This window comes from Echiichthys vipera (assembly GCF_963691815.1).
Source record: "Echiichthys vipera genome assembly, chromosome: 2".
NCBI lineage: Eukaryota > Metazoa > Chordata > Actinopteri > Perciformes > Trachinidae > Echiichthys > Echiichthys vipera.
The window spans coordinates 24,687,681-24,705,869 of NC_139827.1; the positions used below are offsets into that span (position 1 = coordinate 24,687,681).

An 18,189-nucleotide genomic window follows, 5' to 3' on the forward strand; every position below is an offset into this window, starting at 1 on the left:
CATATAGACCAATTTATTGTAGGCTAAATCCAGCCACGGTCAGAGTAAAGCTCGTTTATCCTAAATATGTATTTCTATTTTGTGAGCTTGCAGTCAATAATAAATCAGTATTAGTTAAAGAGAGTGGTTAAAATATGTTGCATAATAAGTTTTTGACAGACAGTGTGGAGAGGTGCGTCATCAGTTCAGTAGGTTCTGCCAGTTCAGTCTCCAGACAGGAGCTAATCTCGCGAGAGTTCGCAGCTCACCAAATATGGCCAACCGGTCAGGCTCGAAGACCCTCTACTTCAGGTAAGACTTTATGAAAAGCCACGAAATTACCTGATGAATCTGGACTCCGTTCTTCGGCGTCTTAAATCCGGTAAGGACGCTTGTTGGCGATGCAAACGTTAGCATGACAGAGGTTAGTGCTAGCAAGCTAAAGTTGCTAGCTGGTGTTAGCGCCATGGCTAACCATTTTAAATGGAGCCGGTGTTTCCAACTCCATCATAAAAAGTGTTTAGCTGTAACAGATACGTCTTTCATTCTGAAGCACGACGTTAGTCCACGTTAAACCCGTGTGATTTAAATAGTTGTGAGGTTTCTGTTTACTTTTGTGGACAACGGTCGAAGTTGCCAAGTGTTGCCTGGTGCTTCTCGTCGTGTCTCTGCCTTCGTGGCTGTCTGTGAACACAGGCAGGAACGGTTAGGCTGAATGAGCTGTAGCGTGAAATAAACACGTATAAATGTTTGTGCAGGCATAACGCTACATTGTTGGCATTAACAAAGACCAAATGTGGATAAGGACTGGGGCTTGTTCTCTTGTCAAGAGTACAAAAGGTCTTTATCCGCAAACACTGACCAATGACGCCAAAGCGGTATTCAACTAACGTGACATGTTTGTCTGGACCTTCTTTTACTGGCTTTTACATCTGTTAAGTTAAACTGGATGTTGTTGACATTAAAGGGTTTGTTATGATTTCTTCTGAAGGTAAGACTAAACCAAACAGAAGACACATAACAGGGGGTGCGCCAAATTGTTTGATAATCTCTCCAACGCTTCCACAAAATATGTCTGAAAATATACATTAACATGAATGTAAAGATATTATTAGAAAAGATAAATTTGTGAAAAAATAAATAAATGCATTTACACAACCTTGATGATGATAAGCTTATAGGCAAGTAACCTGCAAACATTTGGTAGATTTATTGATAAACTGGATTGATAAAAAAATAGAAATTAGGAAATCATACAATTTCTTTTGATGTACATCCTCTCAGAACTACAGCTCAGGTTAAGAAGTACCAAAAGTCAGAGCATTCAAACCCACACGCACATCTGGACGCAGGTGTTGCCCATGTTGTGACCTTAAATGATGCATTGGGCATGAGACATAATGAAGACTTGTATTAAAGCTATCCAGGGGATTTGGGCTCAATGAAAGTGCAACCATGGCAATTAAAATCTGTTTTGAAACTCTTTGTTCAAGATTCAATGTGCTCACCACCACTAACTGCTGACCAGGCCTTATTTTCTCTTAATCCTCATTTTTTTTAATTCAAATTCAGACCGTACACTACACCTAAGTCTGGTTTTCAACCTGTTCTTCCTCATGCACCTAAGCCTAATCATTATATAATTAGAGACGCCTGGCTTTGGGGCTGAATCTTGATCTGTCTTTCTTTAGTCTAGAAGAAGGGGTAGAAACTTGAGATGAGAAAAGGAGGAGACTTGGTGAGATAGAGATCAGTCATTCATGCGGGCCTGAGGGCTGAAGGGACGTGGAGTTTATGGGATGCGTGCGAAGGAGAGCGACATGATGGTAACTGCGTGTTCAGGGGAGAAGAGGCGAAGGAAGGGTGAATAATTGAATTCTTCATACAATGTACAGCGAAGCAGTGTTTGAGTCTGTGTGGTAGAGGGATGGGAAATAGGGGCCGTGCATACAATAGTGACAATAAGGGCATTATTTGTTGCCCGAGCGATTGCCAAATTGACGAAGTGTGTATGTGTGCTATAGAGCATGTTAGTTGAGCAGTATGAACTTGTTTAGAGAGTCGAGGGAGAGAGGTAAAGTAATGGTTTCTTCTTGGTAAATATTTCTACAGATTGGTTGTGTGTGTACATCCATATATCTGAGAATGTACCGTAGTCATTAAGAGACACTGCTCAACTTTAACAACATTTTGTTGACTCATTAGTTTTGGGCCTCTAAATGTGTTGATGATTTAGCCATTTAATTATTTATGTTATTACATCAGTGCTCTGCCAAGTCCCACCTAGATATCGATTCAGCTTCATCATAAATATATAATTTACAGTTGCATTACCCTCCACTGCTCGAGATCCCATTCATTTTGAAGCTGCATTTGCTGTCAAGCTTACATCATGTAATGTTATGCAATCACGTGTTTTAGTCTCAAGCAGCCAGCTGTAATTGCTAGGAAAGTGGTTTTTCAGGAAATTACTTTCTAAACTGTAGGAATAAAGGCCGGTGGCACTGCATGTGCAAGAAAAGTATTTATCTATTTATTTATGCATTGTTGGTTTTTGCCATTAAAAGGAGGTAAGGTTTCAAGATGTGTAGAGACCTGTCTAAAATGATTTGACCAGTTTTTACCATACAATGATTTAAACCACCTTATATGGCTCAAAGTATGACTGATCTGAAGCTTATTTACTATACCTGTTAGTTGCCCTGACAACAGAAAAGTCAAGGGTCACCTTGGCACTCTTGTTCTCACAAAACAAGCACACCTCTCGTATTTCAGCGGGTAGGGTGTCTGTTGGCATGTCCTACCAGCACTATACCTGTTTGAGAAACCCGTAGTTGCAGAGCTCATTTGTAACTGAAATAAAAGTCGAAATATTATAATTATTATTATTATGGACAGGTCTCTGTGGATCTTAAGAGAAGTCTAGTTCATTAGTAACACCAATGTGAGATCAGTCTCTGGATCTCATTGTCGTTGGATGAGTGTACAGCCAATGGAAGACGACAACAGGCATGAGAGGTATCACTGATACTACTACACAGTAGAATAGCTAACTTCTGATGGCTAACAGGGCATTTTAGCCAATGAGCTTCAAGTATTGCACTGAATTCTTTAGCAGAAGTGTTAAGCCAGCTACCCAGGTCTTGTTACGTGATCAATATAGTTAGTAGATGATGGCCTAATCAACAGTCGCTCTCGTTAAACATTTGAAATTGTGCCTCCCTTAAGGTTAGCGATTTGAAGTTATAGTAATGATATTATTGGAGGTGGTCTTTGTTTGATGTGAGGTGACCCACCTCTGTAAAACGACGCAGGTAGAGCTGGGTTATATGTGTCATATACAGTATGTTGTGAAAACAATATACAAATGTTCCTCGTATATTTTTCTACATAGTTTTTATCACAATGTTGAGAAACCAGTGGCCAAATTGACATTTAGCTGCTTTACATTCTCATCCATGCAGGTTACATAATAAAGGAATTCTTCTTTCTTATGTTCATTTTGCACTAACGTTCTTAGTAAAATGAGGAAATACTCTACTTTTCATTCGTCAAGTATTTCAGAGAGAACACAAAAATAGGCGTGAATTTATTGAATTACCAGAAAACGTGCTTTATCGTTATATATTGTTATCAGGATATGAAACGACCTCTATCTGGATAGAAAGTTTTGGCTGTAGCGCCCAGCCCTAACTGCAGGAAGGCCTGAATCCTGGCTGTTTACCAACACGGCAGTAGTACAGATATGAAGTTTCAGTTTACTTTCAAATATCTTTGGGCCTCAGAAGGAAGAAGATATTTGACTTTAACATCAGGACAAAGCGGGGTCTATTATATGCTTGTCGTCCTGAGGAAGTAGGATGTGCTGCAAGCCATCTACTTAGTATGCATATCAGAGGTTCTGCTTCAACAATACAACAAAGCTTCGTTGTGAACAAAGAACAGCCTATTTTTCCAACATGTTGTCCTCCTCCCCCATGTCCATTCTTTCATCCTCCCCAGAAGTGTTTTTATTTTTATTGTTATAAATAGTGATTTGATTATGTCAGCTGATGAAACAATGCTGGGTCATTCTATATCGTAAATGTAGTGAACAATATTTAGACAATTTTTGATTTGAATACCTAATTGATAATTTGATGTATTGTCTTTCAGTGGAATCATATTGTGATAAGATCTAGGTCTCATGATACACAATTGCGTCATCTAAATTGATAACAAGCACGCACTATATATCACCAAAGCTTCAGGTGCACTAAAGTTCTTAATAAAAATGAGGAAAAACTCAGTATTCTTCATTTGTTACATATTAATTTCACACAGGACTTAACAAAAATCGGCTTTATCATGTGGTTATTTCATAGACTATTTATTGAATTACCAGAAAACCTGCTATTCTAGCGAAATATGAAATGACCTATATTGGGAGAGATGGGTATGATTTTGGCTATATCGTCCAGCCCTAGTTGTAATGGCATATGTTGATATTTTAAGTTAATACAGATATATGTATTTTTATTCTTAGTCTTTTACTACTTTTTACATGTTGTGCTATGCCACATCCTCCTTCATGCCTCTGATGTCCCTCTCTTCGCTCTGAATCCCAGGCTGTAGTGCTCATCACTCCCAGTCCAAGCCTGACAGTGAGGATGGAGACGATACTCCCATGACCTCCTTTGGTGTTGCCGTCAGAGGCCTCCCCCTGGCCTTGGCGTCCATGACACAAGCAACCACCTCAGACTCACGCTTCCACCCTAAATGGCGGGCGATCACTGTGGCGACCCTGCTGGCTTTAGTGCTTATGTTATACCTGCACCGGACAGTAGGGGACAGAGACACCGCTACCAGAGGTTACTACCGCAACGGGGTTCACAGTTTGCAAATGCACAGGGAGGATGACCTCTTCAGAGACATTAACAGACAAACTGCACGAAGCCTCTCCCGCCACCAGAGAAGGGAACAACCTTACAACGACACATACCCGTTAAGTCCGCCAGAGAAGACAAAGCACGGTCTTCGCTACCGTATTGGTGTGATTGCAGATCTGGACACAGCGTCGCGTAGCTCAAAGGATCAGACGTGGTTCAGCTACATGAAAAGAGGCTACCTGACTGTTTCTGAGCGCACTGACAGACTTGAGGTGAAGTGGGATGCTGAGACAGTCACACTGGAGAGTCATCTGGCTGAGAAAGGACGAGGTACACACACACACACACACACACACACACACACACACACACACACACACACACACACACACACACACACACACACACACACACACACACACACACACACACACACACACACACACACACACACACACACACACACACACACACACACACACACACACACACACACACACACACACACACACACACAAAAAACTCTACTCCCCATGTTTGTGTTCTCACTTCAGGATGTTGCTTATCTCAATGTTTGATTGACTTAATGTGCTACAGGCATGGAGCTGTCTGAGCTGGTGGCATTCAACGGTCACCTGTACAGTGTGGATGACCGTACAGGAGTGGTGTACAGGATCGAGGGCAACCGGGCTGTCCCCTGGGTTATCTTACCTGATGGTGACGGCTCGGTCTCCAAAGGTCAGTCTCCCAAAAATATCTCTTGATCCACTGAATGCACGTAGGTCCAATGGGGGGAAAAAAATTACTGCAATGAATTGTTATGGAATGTACTGATTTCCTTCAACAGCACAACTTTTTTTTTTTTTTGGCAATCAAAGTCTAGAGCAAAACCACCAAAGCCAATGCAGCCTTTGTTAGATTGTTTCAATGTGTGTTGTGCACTATGATAGATAGTTACGATCAGCAGAAAACAATTTGCGACACATTAATTCATTATAAGAGGTTTGCATGCCTTTTACAAAAATTGTTTGCGTGTAGGATTCAAGGCAGAGTGGCTGGCAGTGAAGGATGAGCACCTGTTTGTTGGCGGCCTGGGAAAAGAGTGGACCACGACCTCTGGAGAAGTTGTCAACAACCACCCAGAGTGGGTGAAAGTTGTCGGCTACCATGGCGATGTGAAGCATGAAAACTGGGTGCCGTACTACAATTCACTGCGGGGCGCAACAGGGATCCAACCCCCAGGTTCTGTTTCGGTTTCTTCTTTATATTTCTGTCCAAATTCAACAATTACTGAATTGGTACCACATCTTAACATCTTATCGTGTAGTTAAGGTGTCAGATGTCAATAAAACCCTGTAAAATCGTAATTTGCCGTTACAATTGCACTAACTATATTTAAAGTTGTACTCCGTAAGATTTTTATGTATTTAATTGTCTTTTAAGTTACTATCCATCAAAGAGTGAGTTAAAACAATGGTGACTGATCATATGAGCCACTAATGAAACCGCTCCTACTTGCCTTTTTGCTGAGTATCCCAATTTCCATGTCTGTGGTGACATTTCCTCACTAGATGTAAATAAGCCGCCATGTTTGTGACGCAGCTGACAGCGGTTGGTCTGGTGGCCCAGATTGTTACTAACAGTTATGCTGCGTTCACTTGTAATCGGAAACCTCAACTTCTGAGTCAGCCTTGTAGTTTGGAGGCTCTGAAAGAACAGGCTGGCCTGCAGTTACATCTTACATCTAGAAACAACATATCTCAGTTTTTATGGAGTTTGGAGTATTGTTTCATTGGTAGATGTAGTATTTGTACCGTCTTAATTAAACAGATTAAGTGCTTTATGTCTAATTGATCAATTCTAGATTTTTTTTTTGGGGGGGGTATAAACTGTTAACTGTTAATTTCTGAGCATTGTGAGCAGGTATTCCCCTAAGGCTGCACCCTTAACTCATTTCTCTTCTACATCTCTCCTTGTTCTATAGGCTACCTTATCCATGAATCAGCAGTTTGGAGCGAGCGTCTACAGCGCTGGTTCTTCCTCCCTCGACGTGCCAGTCATGAGCACTACGAAGAAACCGCAGACGAGCGGCGCGCCACCAACCTCCTCCTGTCCTGCCCCGCAGATTTCAGCCACATAACAGTGCGGCACGTCGGACCGCTCAACCCAACCCACGGCTTCTCCTCATTTAAATTTGTCCCTGACACAGACGATCAGATTATTCTTGCCCTGAAATCAGAGGAGGATGCAGGGAGAATTGCCACCTACATCATTGCATTTACGTTAGACGGTCAGGTGCTGATGCCCGAGACTAAGATAGGCAATGTGAAGTTTGAAGGACTGGAGTTTATTTGAGACAGACAGCGCTGAAGGTGCACAGGTTCCTGAAGGCGACATCTCCAGGAGTCCTCCATGGTTTAGATGATTAAGAAGTAGACTGACTGTATGTGTGCAACACTTATTTTGAGTCTTTAGTATTACATTCCCCTCTCGGTTCTACTGTGCAATAATGTCGTATTACCCCAAATTATATATTTAATAATTATTTATCATAAGAGAGAGGAGCAAGAGAAGGTGAAAGGGCAGGAGAATGCCACACCACCAGGGAGACAGTGAAGTGTCACCAATTGACCAACTCAGTTTGTGTCTGACCGATTTAGGCAAATGTGTTACTAGCCGGTCACCAAACAATAATATTTTTAATGCTTTTATAATTCTAGATTGATATTCCAGAGGAGTCTGGGTAAAAGAACGTTATAAATTAGTAGCGGTCAGTCTATCAAACACCAGGTAAAGTGGATCTCCTCTCCTGCAGCCAAACTCTGCTGGTCAGACACTCAGGGGAACAAACAGGATTGCATTTTTTTTTTAAAGGAATGGAAAGAAATGTCCTTAAATTACTTGAAATATTAAACCTACTCATTGCTTTGTCTTTATCTTACCTCTTGAGACACACTGAAGTCTCTTATTTGATTTATATTGAGGTATGGGCCTCGTTACTTGATGCACATCAATCTCTGATTCATTAACTACATGTGTTACCGCATTTTCCCGAGCGGGTCCACCTAAAATATTTCTCATATTTGATAAACTGAATATCATCATGGCTTCACAAGCCAGAGAACAAGTGAAACCAGCTATTTTATTTAAAAAGTAACCATTCATATATTTTGTATCCACTCAAAATACAAATATTAAAATATCTTTTAACGATTGAATGGTTTGTGTTTTTAATGGGTCAGGCAGATGCAACATCAGGACCTTAAGGTTGTTTAAGTATGTTAAAATTTGTTGGAACAAATTGATCTAAATAACTATCCATTTAAAAAAAATCACAGCTACAAAATCCGTTTCGCTTCACACTCCTTATACATTACTTATTGTTATACACCTTTCATTAAGAATTTCTTTGACTGTTGCAACTTTGCAGGAGAACATGGTGATGGTTACTTAATTACACCTTGATTTTAGTTGGTTAAAATATGAATAATGGATTTCGGTCTGACATGCTACAAAGTTAGTAATTTCATCTCAAAATGGAAGAAAATCTTTGTTATTGATCTTCAGGTTTCTAGGCTTTTTCCCATGGCCAGGATGTCTTGAGGTAGACCGTCCATTTGTATGGGTTTGAAGGCGTCCAGTTTAGTGAAAAAGTCGAGCATCCTCCGATCACTCTGCCTCATTTCACAGAACACTCCTCTGGAACCTTTAAAGTAGTGGAAAGTGGAACAAAGATGGGGTTTCAGATTTAATCTTTGCTCTCTGAAGTCCTGGAAAAGAATTTATGTTTTAAAATCTTATCGATATTGGAACAAAGTCATTCAGCTTTAATGATGCCAAGCTCCCTAAACAAGATCTAGTTGGTATTTTCATCGCACTGCTGCAGATTTGTGTACTGATGCCATCTGCAAGTGATGACCACTGCAGCTGTGAATTTCCCTCAATTAAGAGGTTGGCACATGTAGAGCTGTTGTGGCGATGACTGAGCAGCACCTCCTTGTGGAGAGTATGTAGCTGTTAAACGTCAGTTTGTGAGTTGGTTGCAGACCAGTTCCATGCGGCACATTTATCAAAGGCATTGTGCACGGCCTTGACCTACCACTGCTCCTGATGGAGGACAACAGCCGACCAATCATTCGCTTCGCTGGAGAGGGATCAGTGACCCGGGGCAGCACTTGTATGGTAACCAGGGAGGGGAATTCCCTGAGCATGGAATCACTTACAGCCCTCTAGAGGTAGGAGATTCAATAAAATACAAATAAAGCAATCTGATCATCGTCTCCTATTCTGGAAAATGACTAGATACAGCATTTGATCACCTGAATCTTGGCTGCGGCTGGTTTGGCATCAGTGAGTGCCAGGGCATAACCACAAACCCCAATCTCATCCTCCAGAATGAGAGCACACTGAGGGGAAGGGGCGATCTCACCTGATGACAGGCTGCAGGGGGCCAGAGGGAATGTTAAGATAAAGTCATGAAAGCATAAATACTCCAGAGAGAGAAACTCTTACTTACCCATCACAGATAAGTGGAGGCTGCATCATCAAGGGGACTTTGCCCTCTCCTGCGCTCTTCATCTCCCTGAAAATCCTTTGCACCTCCATCTAGTCCAGAAAACAGAAGTGTTTACCATCACCACTGAAGCTGAACAAAAATGTATCACAATGTGAGAAGAGCAGGCATCCTCACCTTATCCTCGGGGCAGTACGACCTTATACAGTAAACCGCTGTCATGGGAGGATGTCTGAACAGGTCCCTGTTTCCGTGGCAAGGCAGCATTCTCTGCAAGTACAAATAAACAGTATATTAATATTCAAAATGACCAATGATGTCACTGACTTACTTTAGACACAGCACCAAATACTACATTCAAATCTTTTTACCATGTCTGTCACGGTTGAGCGGAATGATCCCGGCAAGGAGGTCAAAAAAATCAGCAAAACTGAGTGTCTTCAAAAAGAAGTATGTAAATATGACTATTAGCCGTTACAGAATGACCCAGGATGAGGGTTGATAAAGGTCAAAGGCAGGGGTCAGCTGTGTTGGGATGATATGGGAGAAAAAAACAGAAACCATTTGTACCCAAACAATAGCTGACACACGCGTAGTTTGTTTGACTGTCTAGAGCTAGACTGCAGCTCTGATTACCTCCTGATGTTGAAACATGTTATGTTTGTGTCATGATGAAGATAATGTATTCTGTGGTAACGGGGGCGGGACTAGATAAGCTTTTGCTTCTTCCGCTGTCCCTTTTGGACATGTGAATTGTATGATTTAAACTAAGATAATGTGTGACGATGATTGATCTAACTGACATGCCCAAAATAAACAAATAAAATAAAAATGAGTTACCTGGAACTCTCCAGAGAGGCCACCTCTGAAGCCCCAGGGCTCAGGATCATCGTTCATCACCTGGGCTGAGGGTCGACTCTGCCCTCCTATGGACAGCAAACAGTATAACCAGATGATTAAAGGCCCCATTCTGTAAAAAGTGAGATTTCCATGTTTTTTTTTTTATTATAGAACAGGTCAAGGTGTTAAATACTGTGAAATTATCAAAACTCTCAATCCAGAGAGAAATTCACACAGCCTGTATTCATAAACTGTGCCTTTAAACGAGCCGTCAGGACTTCTGTACAGTTGTGATGTCACAACTATACTATATTTAAGCAATAGCTCACGACAGGCAGTGGTATGTTGGGATTATATTACAGCCTGTCGTGAGGTATTGCTTTTATAAAATAGTTCCCAAGTATAGCAATATTAAAGTAATGGATATCTTCCAATTAACAAAAACCATCCATAAAGCATTGTTCTTGCAGAGAAATACGCCCTCCTGGTCCGCCGTTGCAAAGGAACGTACCATCTTGATTTAGCTTGTTGCTGCCCTGCTAGCTTAACCTAGTGTAATCTTAGCTTGTAGAGATTGTGGGGTTTCTTAAACGCTGCTTCGCAAGCTCAACAGTGTTGTAACTAAGATATTTACTGCATTTCTTTTTCTCCCATGGACAGATTAAAGCAACAGAGACGGTTTCTACTCCCGGCTGAGTCAGCCAGTCAACTTAAGCTTACGTTAGCTTTGGTTGATCGTTATGCAAGCTTAAGTTAAAGTCCTTACATTGTAATCAATGATAAAAGCTAAAAGATATTGTGAAGAATTGTGTCAAGGAAGTGGACATCCTATACAGGAATTATATCATGGTTAATGACCAACCAGATTGCTTGAGTCGAGCCATCCGTTTGTGTGTGTGTGTGTGTGTGTGTGTTTGTGTATATATGTGTGTATGTAGAAAGTGCTGCTGCAGTGCTGTTACAGTCATTCCTCAGCTGTAATGATGGTACAGAGACATCAAGAGCGCAGATGCAGCAGACTTGGAGATGCTGACCAATCAGAGCAGACTGAACTTTTTCAGGAGCGGGTCTTAAAGAGACAGGCACTAAAACGTGTGTTTCAGACAGAGGGTGAAAACAGGCAGTATGAGAAAAATGATGTGTTTTTTGAACATTAGAGCATGTAAACATGTTCTAGTAGAAACACAAAATACAAGTATGAACCTAAAAATAAACAGAATATGGAATGTTCTACTTTTCTTTCACACAGCTTCCCTTTAGAATTCAACAGGATGCCACGAAGTCCAGTGTCTTTGATATTTTTCTCCTTTAAACTCGCCTACAGCATTTCCCCCCCCCCAACACACTGTGCCCTTTACACACCAGCCTGTGTACTCTGATCATCAGTGGAAGATTGTGATTTTCTCACCGAGTGTTTTCACGTAAGCTCGGGCCAGGCCGACTCCACTCTTGATGTCACAGATGTAGTTGTAGAGGTCGTACAGAATGCTACGGTTGGGGGCGTTTGACAGACGATTGAACATCTGCACCACCGATTCGCACATGTCATCAAACTGCTGCGCTCTTGAGCACCACTCCGCTGTCTGCATTTTTTAAAAAAAGTCTTTAAGCACAAATTTACAGGAGGAAGAACATTATTTACATACCGTAATTTCCGGACTATAAGCCGCTACTTTTTTCCCTCGTTCTGGTCCCTGAGGCTAATACAACGGTGCGGCTTTTCTACGGCTTACGGTAACCAGGGGACATCTGGCGCCAGGCAACGAGAGCAAAACAAAGAGTAGGAGAGCGTCAGCGACAGTTTGCGCGAAGGAAGTGTTCATGCAAACACCCTCAACATGGAAAACAAACGGAGAAGTGCATATGATGCTGCTTATAAGTTAAAGGCAATCGATCTGGCTGTCAAAGAAGGAAATAGAGCTGCTGCACGTACCCTTGACATCAATGAATGGCTGGTTATTTTGATAACATAAACGGCCGCGGGACTGCACTTTTACTGCCGTGTTACAGGCGAGCACTTTGTATTACTTTGCACCGTTGTATTATTTGTACTCTGCACGAATGCTGTTCGCCATGTCAAAGATGTGAAAGTTTGATTGAATGATTTATTGTTAATAAATGGGACGCTTTGCGTTACCAAACAGTCATCTCTGTCCCGACAATCCCCTCCGTGGTAGCAGGAAACCCGTATATACTAAGGTAATTACACATCAAAACGCCTGCGGTTTATAGTCGGGTGCGGCTTTTATATGGAGCAATCTGTATTTTACCCTAAATTTAGCTGGTGAGGCTTATAGTCAGGTGCGCTTTATAGTCCGGAAATTACGGTAATCATCTGCTTTTTTTAAAAAAGTCTAAACATGCAGCACTACCTGGTCCGTCTCTGCAGTGGCAGCCCAACTGTGGTTCTTGAGCCAGTCCAGCTCCTGCAGCATGGTCCTGGCAGTCGGCCCATATTCGTAAGGCAGGTAGAAGAGATCCGACAGCAGATTCAGGTCCCCCAGAGTCAGGGGCTCTGCTGTGTACAGCGGGTTCTCCCCAGGTCCAGGAACATAGGAGCTATCGCCCATGTCTGTCTGCATGGGCTCCTCACCCGACGACTCCTTCTTGAGATGAGCTGAAAGACGGCGACACGCTTTGTTTTAATATGATAACCTGCTCCATCTCTGCCTCTTAACATCAAACTGTTTGCAGTTTAATGAAAAGTGTTCTTTCGTGACTCTTTACCTCCAGGTTGATCAGTGCTCATAAACTCCTGCAGCCAGTCAGTGAGGGCCAGGGTCAGGGCTTTCTGGGGGCTGTAGCAGGGGTCCTGCTCCTCATCGGCTGCTGATGGAGGTCAAGGACAGCAGGATAAAAATGTCATATATGTTAGGCTTTCTGCTTCTTTAACTAATATCCATCTGATTGTGTCACTATTCTCAATCACCTCTAGACAAACCTATATTTTTTTTAAAGATTATTTTTATGGCAGTTTTACAAGCCTTTATTATATAGGACAGATAGGAAATGGGGTGAGAGAGAAAGAGGGGCAGACGTGCAGCAAAGGGCCGCAGGTCCGTTATTACACTGCTGTACCATAAAAGCAGAGTCAAATTTGAGCTTGAGTATTCTGCGTATATGTTAAAGCTGGTGGATGTGATAAAAGGCAGCACAGCAAATGTTTTTCACTCTGAGAAAAACTCACCCATTTCCACATCCCTCTGTACTCCATCATGAGTTGCTTTGCACCATGTAGCCAAGGTGTGGATGGCTACAAAGTTTGGGTAGAACTCACAGTTGGGATTGGTCAGCACTCCTCTCAGTTTGGGAATCAGCTCAGTGGGACGATCCTAACAGGAATAACAAAACCATTTCATTATTTTCCAGATACATATCAGACTGAAGCTTGTACAAATTATAAATATGAATACAGTCTTGACCTTGAAGGGTCCGAGGAAAATCCTTTGGGGGTCGTAGTCGTTTGCGTGGATATTGTCCCAGATGACTGGCGCCCTCCTCAGGACGGAAGACACCTCTTCTATTGACTCGACAGAGATCTTGTGAGATACCACTTTGGGACCTAAATAACAGAAATGTGAGAGAGACTCCAAAAACTGTGTTGCTAAACTATACCTTTGGCTACTGCTGTGGAGGTGTAGTGACATTGTGGATTAGTGCAGCCTTACCAGTCCACAGTACGTCTATCCGAGGCAGGAGCTTCTCTCCCACAGTGTGCAGGTACGAGGACTGGGACACAGTGGGAGTACAGAATGCAGCGCAATAATCTGGAGTTACAGGGACAGAATAAGTGTGCAAGATTTGAAAACAGTGACGAAAGATGAGCTTGATATGTAAAATAGAGGAATCCCAGAGTGTTTACTGTGCTTAAAACTCCCCTGGCTGTGTTCAACGGGACTAAGTGATATTAGAAACATTTTACAGAAAGTGCAGTATGCTTGTTCTTTTAGGAGTGATTTTTAACAGTCCCGCTGCCTGACCTGTAGGACAGAAGAGGAAGGTCTCAGGGTCTCCCAGGTGCTTGTACACTGCGTTAGTGATGGCCACCTGAGCGTGGGCGAAGGAGCTGAAGGCCTGCTTATCTGCTGGACACATCTCAGTCTCGATGTCGTCAAAGAGTAAAGAAAAGGACCTGCAGCCAAACTGCCGGACCTGAGGGAGGAAGAGGACAGCTCAGGAACTGGAGATCTTAAAGGTTTCATGTTGTAAAAAGTGACATGCTTTCTTTAGCATTTAAATATTAAAATATCAAACGACCCAGAAACACTGACCAATCAGAGCAGACTGGACTTTTCAGGGGGGGTCTAAAAGCAGAGACTAAAAACGGAGCGTTTCAGACCGAAAGTGAATAATAATTGAATATTAAAGCATGTAAACATGTTCCAGTAAAAAGCCACAATACAAGTATGGACTTAAAAATGAGCAGAACATGAGACTTTTAAGATCACTTTGCTTTTCTAACTCTCGACAAAGTGAATTTCCTCTTTGGAAAATAAAGTTACTCCTCCAGGAATTAAACCCGAAACCTGCAGCAGTGTCTTTGTCCGTGCCATCAGTTGCTCGCTGACCTACTTGCAGTGTGAATGACAATCTCCTATTTTACTGCTGCATGTTTCATATAAAGTAATATGGTGCTGGAAAAACAAACCCACAGAGAGCGATAAAGCCACATAGAGCAAAGATTAAATTGATCTCACATTTATCTCCACCCTTTATCTTGCATAACAAGTCCTAACCTGATCCAGCTTCCTCTTCAGGGCGGAAACCTCTTTGGGGTTGGAGAACGTAATGTCCAGGCCGGGAGAGATTGCATAGATGAACTCGACGTTGTGCTGTTTAGCTGCTGATATCAGGGCAATGAGTTGTTCTGCAAAAAGAGTGAGAGATGAGAAAAGAAATGTTATCTAAATAAACTGTCCTCCCGGATGCAGAAATATTCTGAATAAATGCTGTTTAAGTAGAAGTCAATGATGCACAACTTCCCGGTTTCGATTGATAAGCATGCACCATGAACAATCATCAGGCCTGTCATTTATGCAGGTACAAGTATAATCATCTGTGGCCCAAAGTCCAGTGACAGCGTGTGTTTTGACAGCACTTGGAGTCATCGGAGACATGATCGTTTTAATGGGTCAAACTGCAGATGGTCCCTGCCCTTCAGTATGAAACATTATTGATAAGACGTAAAGGAGAGGCTCCAAACTGAGCAATTAAAAATGTGTCTAAAGAGATAATGATAACTCAGTATGGGACTTTGGTATGACACGGATACAAAATGAGAAATGACCACAAGTATTTTATTATAATATTCCCACTAAAGAGACAAAAATGTAAAAGCATGGAACAAGGGCTCAGAGGACGTCCTAGATCGCTTTTCAAAACAGATTTTGATAGATTCTGATTAACAAGAATATTTTGTATACTACTTTTTTATACTACCACGGTATCTTTAAGACTTTTTAAGACCTTTTTAATGCCACCTTGAATGAGATTTAAGACCTTAAAGCTATAAATATAGACGATGGTTTGGGGATCCTGCTGTATTACGTTTTGCACAGAATGCATCTGGCCTCGTCTCAGTTGGCAACAGACGTGAGCCAAAAATGAAATAACAAATGTATTTCGTTTTTGGTTTAATGTGTGAATGAGAATCCTGAGGTCATCGTATACTCCATGATGTGAATCCAGGTGCAGGTACAGATACTTTTTGATTTTCTTTGTATTTTTAGAAGTTGTTTCAATCTTCCAGGAAAAGACTATTAGCATGTCTACGTACGTCAGACAATAAAAGATGAAGGATATTCTCAAATTTAGGGGTGTAAATGAAAGGTAGTCTGAATATATTAAATATATTGTATTATCATTATTATTATTATTATTATTATTATCTACAATAACTACAACCACTGTTAGGCAGTTGTTGCACTTAGACGCAGCTATTATATCTCACTCTATACAGGTGTGCAGAGTGCACAGATTACTTTTCATTCGAAGTTTTAACTTTAAGAATATCCTTCATGGAATATGAATGCATGAGGGAGCTGACATCTAACCCAGATGACTCTACGGGTGAAAGTATTGATACCCAGGTAGTAACTGTCGGAAACATAAACTAATTTTTACCCTCTGAACGTTTCTAATCAAAGAAGGAAAAATAAATAGGTCCATTATCTTGCTCCTGAGACCGTTTTACAGTCCTGTGCGTTTTCGGTTACTGCCACCCCTCCAGTTCCAAGAGACCGATGAGATTTGGGATTTCATTCACTCAACAAAGATGACGTGTGACGGGGTGAACCTCACCTGCCTCCTCAGCAGAGTACAGGTCCCTCCAGTACATCCTGTGTTTGTAGTCATCCTTGGGGGCGTACAGGTACGTGTTCAACCCCCACTTTTGTTCTCTGTGAAACCCAGCAATCACAGCGTATATAATGTCAGCTGTTACATGATTCGAAAGGATGTGTAATTCAAATGTATGGAAAGTTAAAATGAAACTAGTCAACACTAAAAGTGTTCTTGTTTATATGTTCAGGATCATTCTTTGCTATTAAACTTTAACCCCACTTAAACACCCTACACTTAGATTGTGTTGTGATAGATTTAAACATATGTATTTGATTTTTTTTGTATAGTTTTGATTGTTTTGTGTTATACTCTCTTATTTAAATGTTTTTTTGGTGTGGTTTTCTTATAAGTCTGTATAGATGTCTGCTGCACCCACACATGTACTTTAATGTGTTATCATTACGTGTTTTACATTGTTTATATCTGAAATAAATACTAAAGTAAACTATGCATCATGAAAGAACTAATTCCATGTCTGCTAAATATTGTTTGTCTGGTGTTGTTAACCTTTCCCCTCATATCCAAATAAAGCTGGACATGCATTAAAAACATCAGTATGGGACAACACTGTCTCCATGTGACATGTGTGTGTTCAGTTATGGACTTGCTCATAGTGGGAGTTGTGCTTACCTTTTAAACAGCTCTGTTCTCTGCTCCATGGTCCACGGTCGCCCATAAAAACCTGCATCAAGCAAAGGTCAAGTTATGCACTAAATGATGTCACCTTACCAGAAGTGATCAATACGATCAATAAGAATTTACTACACAAAATAAGATAAGAGATAAGATATTCCTTTATTAGTCCCACAAAGGGGAAATGTCCTTATACAGCAGCAAAGTGAATAGCAAACATAGAAGAAACTAAATTACAACAAGCAACATAAACAATTATAGAAACATATGACCAATACAAACACAGGGAAATATAAAATATAATAATAATAATAATAATAGGGAATAGATGTGAAGTTCCCCCTGTTAGCTCGCAGCCTAACTCTGGTATGTGCATCTTGACTGTAGAGCCGTGCTCCCAGTGGGTCAACACTGCGGGGATGTGCTGTCCCAGTCCGCTCACCTTCCACCACCCCACTGATGAAGCGCCTCCCCCCGGCGTGCAGCCGCTGTTCCTCGGCTCTGCCTGGTGTCGACATGGTTCACCGTTTAGTTTGGTTTAGTTTAGTGCCGTGGTCTCTTCCTCTGTTTCCGGCGTGCTAATGCTCAGACAGACGCTCCAGCCCTGACACGGCGCTGCTGTCACTCATCGCTCCTGACGCCAGCCTTTAATCTGACTCACGTTTATTGCGCCGTCCTGTCACGCATGCGCAGACATGTCCCTTTTAATCACCGGGAGCATGCCGCTAACACGCTGGTATCGTCTAAAGTCTGGAGTTGTAAATAAAGGTCTTGTTTTGTGATGACTGAAGTTCACCTCAGCTCAGACACAGGCGCGTGTTGCGTGAACGTATCCGACGTGAACGTCTTAAAGGGACAGTGTCCATGTGGCTTAAAGGGACAGTTCACCTGAAAACACAGAGGGAGCAGTGGAAATACACTTTGCATTTCATAGCTCTGCAGTAAATCTAGATTTGCTTTTTTAACTGTCTGATGCTCTGACTAAATATGGTTGTCATTTGTTTAAATGTTAAT

General features: G+C 41.6%; 2 protein-coding genes across 3 annotated transcripts; one reads left to right on the forward strand and one right to left on the reverse strand.

The window, feature by feature from the left end:
- Window positions 1-241: 241 nt before the first annotated feature.
- On the forward strand, window positions 242-7,979 carry cant1b (calcium activated nucleotidase 1b). Its single transcript, XM_083929744.1, has 5 exons — window positions 242-291; window positions 4,587-5,177; window positions 5,445-5,585; window positions 5,886-6,089; window positions 6,832-7,979. The coding sequence occupies exons 2-5, from the start codon at window positions 4,646-4,648 to the stop codon at window positions 7,200-7,202; spliced, it is 1,248 nt and encodes a 415-aa protein (XP_083785870.1). The 5' UTR covers window positions 242-291; window positions 4,587-4,645; the 3' UTR covers window positions 7,203-7,979.
- Window positions 7,980-8,073: 94 nt separating this feature from the next.
- Window positions 8,074-17,970, reverse strand: ogal (O-GlcNAcase like). Of its 2 annotated transcripts, none has more exons than XM_083933470.1 (17): window positions 17,618-17,970; window positions 17,173-17,224; window positions 16,501-16,598; window positions 14,937-15,067; window positions 14,181-14,352; window positions 13,869-13,967; window positions 13,623-13,762; window positions 13,388-13,532; window positions 12,928-13,026; window positions 12,573-12,817; window positions 11,609-11,783; window positions 10,201-10,286; window positions 9,538-9,630; window positions 9,364-9,452; window positions 9,167-9,287; window positions 8,947-9,076; window positions 8,074-8,553 (listed from the first exon to the last, which is right to left on the reverse strand). In XM_083933470.1, exons 1-17 carry the CDS (start codon window positions 17,691-17,693, stop codon window positions 8,411-8,413), a joined length of 2,094 nt encoding a protein of 697 aa, XP_083789596.1. In that variant the 5' UTR covers window positions 17,694-17,970; the 3' UTR covers window positions 8,074-8,410. The 2 variants fall into 2 exon arrangements, with proteins under 2 accessions (XP_083789596.1, XP_083789595.1); XM_083933469.1 differs by having other exon boundaries at window positions 12,928-13,029.
- Between the last annotated feature and the right edge of the window lie 219 nt (window positions 17,971-18,189).